The sequence below is a fragment of the Cydia amplana genome, chromosome 20 (genome assembly GCF_948474715.1).
Source record: "Cydia amplana chromosome 20, ilCydAmpl1.1, whole genome shotgun sequence".
In the NCBI taxonomy this organism is placed as follows: Eukaryota; Metazoa; Arthropoda; class Insecta; order Lepidoptera; family Tortricidae; genus Cydia; species Cydia amplana.
In genome coordinates, this window is record NC_086088.1 from 2,124,918 (window position 1) to 2,135,083 (window position 10,166).

Consider the following 10,166-nt stretch of genomic DNA (forward strand, 5'->3'; position numbering starts at 1 on the left):
TTTTGAGTATACTTACCTATGAAGTTCTATTAATAATCTCAAATAAGTATCAACATAATTCGATCAAAAAATCAATACTTGTAAATATCTAAATTCTAACTGCTGTTTCCAAAATGGAATTAATTTAAGTATCATCATTATCTTCCTCGCGTTGTCCCGGCATTTAGCCACCGCTCATGGGAGCCTCGGGTCCGCTTGGCAAATAATCCCAAGAATTGGCTTGGCACTAGGTATTACGAAAGCGCAGTCGCTGATCTGACCTTCCAACCCAGGGTAAACTAGGCCTTATTGGGAGTCCGGTTTCCTCGCGATGTTTAATTCATTTAACTGTTTACATATTAACTCACAGTTATAGACGGGTCTAACCCGAAATTTTTCAATTACCTTTATTTACCGACGTGGTTAGCCGCGACCACAACGTGAAACCTGTGTCGAAACGTCGGTAAATAAAGGTAATTGAATAAATTTCGCTTTAGACCCGTCTATAAATGTGAGTTAATATGTGTTCAAAACGCGAAAGTTTTAAATATTATATCAACAGTTTAACATGTTTGTTTAATAATTAATATTTTTATATACAGGAGCCACGTTGCGCGCGGCGGGGAAGTCTTGGCGCGCGGAGCACAAAGCTGCTCGGACGTTGGGCATCATAGTCGGAGCCTTCCTGCTTTGCTGGCTACCGTTTTTTCTTTGGTAAGTCTCTCTCTCTCTCTCTCTCTCTCTCTCTCTCTTTCTTTTAGTAAGTATACTTAGTGGAAGCTTGAGAAGAGGCGAGGCTCGAACCCCTTGACTTTTCTGAGGAGTAAGAGCTGGGCGTATTGGGGATGGGGTTAGGGTTGCCAGATCGAAAGGCGCTATTATCGGGAAAAAATATCAATTTTTCGGGATTTTGGGCCTTAAGTCGGGAAAAAAAAAACCATTCAAATTAAATTAATTGTATTAAAAACAACGATATTTTTACATTATTGGCACTACGTCAGCTGCTCTGGCTAATTTCGCCACGCGCGCCCCGCGCGCGCGCTGACGAAGTAGACGCGGCTCGCTTGCTCGCTCGACGACAGTCCGGAACTTGAAATTATTTTTTTATAACGTGAAGCTGTTTTTCGGGAGAATTTTCAGTTTGTCGGGAATCGGGAACACATGCTAAAAATCGGGAGAATCCCGCCGAATCCCGACCATCTGGCAACCCTAGATGGGGTGGGAGGAGGTTACCTAAGCTGCTACCCATGACCGGAGTAAGTGGAAGAAAAAGATTCGAGGCCTACACCCCAGCAGGGGGTAACAGGATGGAAAGAAGAGAAGAAGAGAGATACTTATTGGAAGCTTGAGAAGAGGCGAGGCTCAAAACCCTTGACATTTATTTGGTGTGTGCAGCGACATAACTCTGCACACCGACAGCTGTACGTACAGTCAGCAGCAGAAGTTAATAAACGGGCCAGGTGTTCAAAATGATCTTGACGCGACTTTATTGCTAAGAGAATAAGAGCGTGTCGAGGTAATTTTGAACACCTCGCCTGCTTAGCAAGTTTTGCTGCTGACTGTACCTCTAAAACGTCGTAATTTCTAAAAAGCTTCACAAATTGTTCCTAAAACGTTTACATTATGAAATAATGCATTAACACCTTGCCTCGTGAGATAAAACAAAACGTTTTCACTCACTCGAAACACACCTGCTACATTGTACAGTCGGCGGGAATTATATAATTTTTTTGTCTTTTCAAATATTGTGCTAACATTACATTTTGATTGATTTTGGTAACAAAATGAAAAAAAAATTGATACAGAAGTTCGCCTTTGTTAAAAAAAAATTATTAGAAAATGTTTTTCATCATTAAAAAAAAGTTTTCAAGATACTACTATGCACTAAATATAAAAACTAACTATAACTATCTAACTTTTAGGTTACTTTACTAGAGAACTTTTATGCGTGCGTTCAAAATTATCTGCCACTTGAGAATTAGTTACCTAGATAGCTTATTAACAAGCTTTTATTAGGTCGACCTGTATGTAACTAAAATGTAATGGAATCTTGCAACTTAAATTTGATCCACTTCCCGGTTTCCGATTGAGCTGAAATTTTGCATACACATGTAAGTAGGGTGCCAATGCAATATTATGGTACCATCGAGCTGATCTGATGATGGAGACAGGAGGTGGCCATAGGAACTCGACCTGTATGTAACTAAAATGTAATGGAATCTTGCAAGTTAAATTTGATCCACTTCCCGGTTTCCGATTGAGCTGAAATTTTGCATACACATGTAATTCAGGTGACAATGTAATATTATGGTACCATCGAGCTGATCTGATGATGGAGACAGGAGGTGGCCATAGGGACTCTGTGATGAAACAACGCAACCTAATTGTGTTAGGGACTTTTAGAATTGTCTCGACGTATAGTTGTCTGTCGTAAGAAAAGTACAGTCAGCGATAAAAGCTTGTACCAAAAATGAAATTTTTGAGAAAAACTTATTTTTTTCGCTTATATCACCATTTTCTTTGGTAAATCTCTCACAACGATTGAAACCCCTTTTCTACCCTACCTATGTATTATCTACCCCTTTGCCTATGTATTATGATTGTTATGATTTTTGTTACCTAGATAGCTGCTTAAATACAACGCAATAATCTGATACGTTACTTTTCATGCTGACTGTACTTACATCATCGTGTGCAATGTTCTATAATATTAAGGACGCGTTTTATGTTTTACCACTTGAGTTATTCCCGCCTATATTGTTTCTACTTTCTTGAACGGGGTTTTCTTTTGCAGTGAGTTTTGAACAAAATAGGTAAGTTGCCATACCTACGCTAGTTTATACCTAATGATGAACATGGGTTTAAAATTTCTACATATTATTTTGGCACGATCTCGTATGATACGTCATTAAATTCATCTCATTTGTGCGAGTAAATGGCAGTCAGTTTCCTTAATTTTTTAGTTCAACTTATTTTATATGTCGAAGAATGACTGAATTGTGCCTTTGAGAGGTGTTTTATCACGCAATCTTTGACAAATAGAGCAAACAAGGGTGTTATGTGTACACCTGAGTGGCTTTCGGCACAGTTCCGCCAAGGCATCATAGAGTGCGCTGTCAAAACAAATGAAATCCAGAACAATTGAAGTTATGCTGTCAATCAATCTTCAGATGAGAACGAACGGGAGAAGATGACATATGCGGCGGTTCCTGGGTCTAATCCACTGGTTTGCTTTGGATAAGAAGTGTAACGTGTGCTATGATTTGTAATCAGTCTTGTCCAGTAAAGACTGTGAGTTGAATACCGTATTTCATTGAAAACCCTCGTCATCCACGATTGAAGGTCCTGACGTGCATCCGATAGTATGATACGCCCACGATTCCCGACATATAATTCTCTCCATTGTCTCATTTTAGTCATTTATCCACAGGTACGTGACAACCAACGTCTGCGGTGAGCCCTGTGAGACCCCCGACGTAGTTGTCGGCGTGTTGTTCTGGATCGGCTACTTCAACTCCGCCCTCAACCCGCTCATCTACGCGTACTTCAACAGGGACTTCCGCGACGCCTTCAAAAACACTCTCATGTGCGCGTTACCTTGCTGCTTCAGTTGCTGGAAGGATACTAGTAATGCTCACTTTGTGTGATAACCCCCTTATTCATAAACGACTGCTAAGTTAACCAGTTGATGATCGTCGTTTGTTCCTCTCTATGGTATAACGACAAACTGATTGAGTTAGCAGCCGTTTATGAATAACTTTTATTTTTAGTTGACATTTAAGTATTATTACCGCTTTTTTTAGCCGTGCTTTGGAATCTACGCGTATTTCAGCCAGTATGCATTAAAATACTCTCATGTGGGCCCTGCCATGCTGCTTAAGCTGTTGAAAGGACACCAGTTTATGCGCAGTTTTTGTGATAAAACCTTTACTTTTTGTTACCGTTTAAGTATAAGGGTAACATTCTATTTCTGACCGCAGCTGCACTACTGGTACTGAACGCGTCGCTGTTACTGTCAATTTCCATAGTAAATTGAACAGTAGTGCAGCTGCGGTTGGAAATGGACCGTCACTACGCGGTCAAAAGAGGTAATCTATTTAATTGTATTAGTTGTATTTCAATTCAGACTTTTACAACGCTTTCAAAAATACTTTCAAATACTTTGATGTCTGGTAAAACCTAGATCAATATCGGTTGTGCTGCTGATTCTAAAAGACTTTTGGTTGTTCAATCAATTATTGCTAACTTCATATTCACGGGTTATGAATGAACTGTAGCTTATCTGTATTTATAGAACTTTTGAAATTGATCATTTTAAAGGTTTGCTGTGCATATACCTCCTTTTATATAATATATAAAAGAGATTAAGGGGGAGATCTAATTGAGGGGGGATTTAAATCTTCTCGGGGCAGAGGTGTATGGTTGGAGCCGGTCTACCTAGCTTTATTTGACGTTCATAAGCGCATTGTAATTATGCCTACTTGAATAAACTATCTTTTATCTTTTATCTTATCTATGTATGTACATGTAATCAAGCCAATATCGTAAAACGCAAATCCATTCAAATTACAAGCAAGAAACTACCACTAACATCAACTTGAGCGTACATAATTAGTCTCAGAAGTCCCAAAGTCATCTGCATTAATTGGACTGCCAATTGGACATCGCTCCCATTCGCCCCGAGGGATATAAGTTCTAACTTGATGTGATTAGATAACTTTACATGTCGATATATCATTGTAGGGGTTCCAAACTAGTATTGATCGCTTCTGCAATATACAACACATTCTATAATGATAATGTTTGATAATATATGTTTTCTGGAAGACATATACTCGTATGACAGAGGAGAGTTGCGACATAGTCGATTTTTTGGAATAACGACCTCGCAATACCTTGTGCATTCGTATTTGCGTCATTTGACACATGACACTGACAACAGCAATAGAACGTAAAATATCTTGCACATCGAAATTACAAAGGAAGACAATTGCATTGCGATCGTTTACGTTCTACGTCTTTTTTTTTAATTTAGGGTTGGTCGGACACTACCGTTATAAATCGGTAGTCGTCGAAGTAAATCGATATACATTTTTCATTTTAGGTCGCAACAATTCAATTCAATTCAATGTTTTATTCATAAAATACTCATTCTACACGTCAAATTTTTAAACATTATTAAATTTAGGTTACTTTTGTTATAAATCATTCATATTACAATAGTTATTAGATATATAACAAAGTTTTATTAAATTTATTATATCTTCTTTTATAATTTATTATTCTTATTAAATCTCAAATAAAAATTCATTAAACGTCACAATTCGATACCTCAGTCTAAGTGCCATCCAATCGTAATCGCTTGCTGTGACAATCGATTTAGGTTAGTTACATCCCTATACGTCAGTCATAATGTGTCAAATGACGCAAATAAGAATAATTCCACTATAGTTCAAGTAACTAGCTTACAAACGGGCAATGTTGCGAGCTCGCTGACAGTTAATAGGCTAATTATAATGGTATAAATGTTATTTAATTGTTGCATCAGAATTTCAATGGATATTGAATTAAAAATGAAAGCAGCATTGTTAATAGTTTTTTCGTTAAAATATTTGATTTAAATTTTGTATTAAGATTGCAATTTTCTGTAATTTTCAGAGCGCGTTTTGAGACGATTGTATATATTTACGTAATTATAAAATATATTCAGGAATTGCATCGAATATCTCGCGATTTTGTAAATCCGTAGTCGCGGTATAGTATACTCTATTACGTAAGCAAGTGTACATAAAAGTAGTTTTAGCGTGACTAAATATTGTTACAATCATTGTGATTCAATACACTGTTAGATAAAAGTGCAGGCTAATTTAGACCTAGTTGATTCTTGTTATAACGGCCAAGCCGTAAAACTGTCTTAAGATTGTATTTTTAAATAATATTAATAAATTATTAGTTACTCAATACGCATTTGTTAGATATAGTTCTGGTATTTTATGCTAGTCCTTCTTTACTTATAGTATTTTTCACATAGCTTAGGTAAGGTGACAGGTGCCAATAAACTTATAAACTTAATGTGCAATGAGATAACAGCAGCTCTCACTGTACCCAAGGCATGTGAAAAATACTATATATAGTGTAATTAACTTTAATGGTTTTGTTTTATATAAAAAAAAACCATACAACTATATTAAGGACAGACTTATATCAGTTAAAACTATGGCCAAGATTATTACAATGCTGTCAAATACATTTTACGACTAAGCAAAATAGGCTCTAACTTTCAAATTATTAATATTATTATGTTCTACTAACACTGTCTAGATAATATTCCTAAGAAAATTCGCTTTTAGTCTTAGTAGTATCATATCTATAAGTTAATCATTCTAGTTTTTGTAGTTTATTTATTTATTGTAGGTAATGTAGACTTCCCAATGGTCGACACTGTCCCAATACATGACATCTTTAAACTTATGTAATTGTCAATAGCAGGGTGTCATCTATTGGGCATAAGCGTGTCGAGCACTGGGGCGTTTGCCTCGTAGTTTAAAGAGGTTGTGTAAAAATGCTCAAAGTTCGAGCCAAGTCCGAATAAAGGCAATAATGAATTGCATGTTTTTATGTCGTTTCCTGTTGTACTTGGGTGATATGTTGTTTTGCTTTTAGCCTAATAAGTAGCTGGTCGAAAGAGTGTTTGCAGAGTATTATTTAAAAAACCGGCCAAGTGCAAGTCAGACTCGCGTTCCAAGGGTTCCGTACATTAAGTCCGACTCACGCTTGACTGCACATTTCTAATAGGTTTTCCTGACATATATACTTAGGTAAAGAACTATTTTGTGTATTTTTTCAAAATTTTGGACCCAGTAGTTTCAGGGAATGGTCGGACAGACAGACAGACGCACGAGTGATCCTATAAGGACTATAAGGGTTCCGTTTTTTCCTGTTGAGGTACGGAACCCTAAAAATGGTATCATAGAATACGCTCGAATAAGTTTGTTTTGATAGCTACATTATTATGTAAATAAAATCACTATAAACAACTAGTCATGCTGAAACTTTTTACATTGTATCATTATAATGCTTATCTGATACCTACCTACCTATATTAGACGCAAACCAAACTGACAACCAGGGTCATAAAACTTCTCATTCGCACTCGCATGGTCGTATGTAGAGTGAGTGAGATAGTGATATGACCCCGGCTGTTAATTTAATTTGCGTCTACTATACCATCGTTCGCACTATTCTAAACCCTGTTGCAAAGACAAAAGGGTCTACCGATGGCCAGTTAAAAGGATAACTACCAAAATAGTTGAACAATTTTTTTTTTGGGCGTCAACAGCAATTTAAAAAAAGAATAATGATACAATGAACAGATAACAAAGCCAATAACAAATATCCACAAATATAATAATAATAATTCAGCCTTTATACATCCCACTGCTGGGCACAGGCCTCCTCTCATGCGCGAGAGGGCTCGGGCTATAGGGTGGAATCACATCTGTCAGCATCGAGCCGCATTTTATATATGAGAAATTGCTCGTTAGTATCTTCATACTAAACGCATCTTCATGCGTACGCATGCTTTCAGCTTTCCGATGCGTACGCATCTTCATACTAATGAGCGATTTCTCATATATAAAATGCGGCTCGATGCTGACAGATGTGATTCCACCTATAGTCCCCACGCTAGCCCAATGCGGATTGGTGACTTCACATACACCTTTGAATTTCTTCGCAGATGTATGCAGGTTTCCTCACGATGTTTTTCTTCACCGAAAAGCTAGTGGTAAATATCAAATGATATTTCGTACATAAGTTCTGAAAAACTCATTGGTACGAGCCAGGATTTGAACCCGCGACCAAAAACGCGCGTGAAATATCCACAAAAATGACAAAAATATAGCTAACATGCGAAAACTAAGTGGAAACAATATAAAAATCTTACAATGGACGGATAGACAGAGCAAAACCTGGAATCGTAAAGAAATTGCATTCAACAATAGTCTTTGAATATTATTGTAGCGCTATGAAATCTGTAGACGATTTGTTAACCAAACAGACCTGAACCATCAATTTTACATTTCTATTCAATCCGTCCCATCCATTTCTTTTCATGTCTCATTCTCTATTTAAATATGTATGCTTTGTGAAATCCAATGTCTTTTTATAAATGCAATGACAATGATTTTGCATAAAAATAAAAAAATTGCAGTCACGGAACAATACAGATGTAATCGGAATTAAGTGCAAAGAGACACGCCACATGACGTGAGTTCGAAGTATCTGAAACGGTTTGATAACAGAAAATTGGTGTGGGCTTATAGAAAAAGCGGCCAAGTGCGAGTCGGACTCGCCCATGAAGGGTTCCGTATTTAGGCGATTTATGACGTATTAAAAAAAAACTACTTACTAGATCTCGTTCAAACTAATTTTCGGTGGAAGTTTACATGGTAATTGGTAATGTACATCATATATTTTTTTTAGTTTTATCATTCTGTTATTTTAGAAGTTACAGGGACACATTTTACCACTTTGGAAGTGTCTCTCGCGCAAACTATTCAGTTTAGAAAAAAATTATATTAGAAACCTCAATATCATTTTTGAAGACCTATCCATAGATACCCCACACGTATGGGTTTGATGAAAAAAAAATTTTGAGTTTCAGTTCTAAGTATGGAGAACCACAAAAATTTATTGTTTTTTACTATTTTTGTGTGAAAATCTTAATGCGGTTCACAGAATACATCTACTTACCAAGTTTCAACAGTATAGTTCTTATAGTTTCGGAGAAAAGTGACTGTGACATACGGACGGACAGACGGACAGACAGACAGACAGACATGACGAATCTATAAGGGTTCCGTTTTTTGCCATTTGGCTACGGAACCCTAAAAAGGGTTAAATGTGGTTCTACGCTTGAGCGCGGACTTGTGAGGGTTAATAATGTACCTATATGGTATATTACACACTGAGGTTTTTAGATAAGTTTAAAGTTTTTAAAATTATACCCAGATATAGACTTTCAACCTTGGCGCAGTGCACTACCGAGTTCCCTAATGTATATTCAATTCTAGCCGTGTGGTTTTTCCATACGTCCAATTCCACAGAATCTCGGTCATGTCATATATGTCAGTTAGGTTTTGCGGTGATCTGTCAAAATATGATATTCGAATTTAGCTCGTATATACAGATAACGTAGACAGATAATTTAGTATCGAAAATTCCATCCATTTTTGTTATAATATAGTTGGTTTGTTATAGAATAATCGCAAATACAAAATGTTATGTTTAATTAGGTACTAACTGCATTTTATGAATGTACTTAATTAAATTAACAAGCGCTCGCTTGTACGGCACATGATATAATGTCAATAATTTAATGACGATCAAATAGCATATAAACTTGGCGGTTCCACTTAACAATTAACCACTAAATAATTTAAAGACTCAATATTTTTAAACTAAAATTACTAAAGGAGGCATGCAATTGAAATTTTAATCGCATGGTAAATGATTTTGCAAATGAAATTTTATCTGGAAAACTTGTACTTTTTAATTTTTTGTATTATTTTTACTAAATCGGGGGGCGTTTTCTTATTGTAATAACAGATTATGAATTTGATCTGGATTTGTTCTGGATATGATCTATCGGTGTGAAAAGTGACGGCTCTTTTTGAAGAAATGTCACTTATGACACTGACAGATAAAATCCCTGTTGTAACAATCAGAATACGTCTCTATGCCGGTGTTTCCACGATAATTATAGTAATATATCTTATTCGAAAACCGGTAGCATCAAATGAATAATATCCACCGGAGATCATTTGATTTTAATAAACGTTTGAAACTTCAAACTTCAACAATTATTCAGCAAATAGGCCACAAGGGCACTTTTACACGTCAACATTGAATTTACATACAAGCAAAAAAATAATATTAATACATCAACAATTATAAAATACAACTGCAACTACCGAATCAAACTAACGTAATACAATTACTTAGAGATGTATAAGGTCTCTTAATGTCGAATTACATAAAAAAACTATAATAATAATATTAAAATAAAAACAAAACAGATACATGGAAAAAAAATCTAAACTTATTTAAAGGTGTAAATGTCTCTAAGTGTCAGAACTAAAAGATAACATAGTTTATCAATTTATCCTTAGAGATGTATAGGGTCT

At 36.1% G+C, this 10,166-nt stretch overlaps 1 protein-coding gene across 1 annotated transcript; it reads left to right on the forward strand.

Annotated features, from left to right (window-relative positions):
* Positions 1 to 310: 310 nt before the first annotated feature.
* On the forward strand, positions 311 to 3,626 carry LOC134657695 (octopamine receptor beta-2R-like). The gene is made up of 3 exons (XM_063513258.1): positions 311 to 329; positions 585 to 693; positions 3,410 to 3,626. The coding sequence occupies exons 1-3, from the start codon at positions 311 to 313 to the stop codon at positions 3,624 to 3,626; spliced, it is 345 nt and encodes a 114-aa protein (XP_063369328.1).
* The last annotated feature ends 6,540 nt before the right edge of the window (positions 3,627 to 10,166 follow it).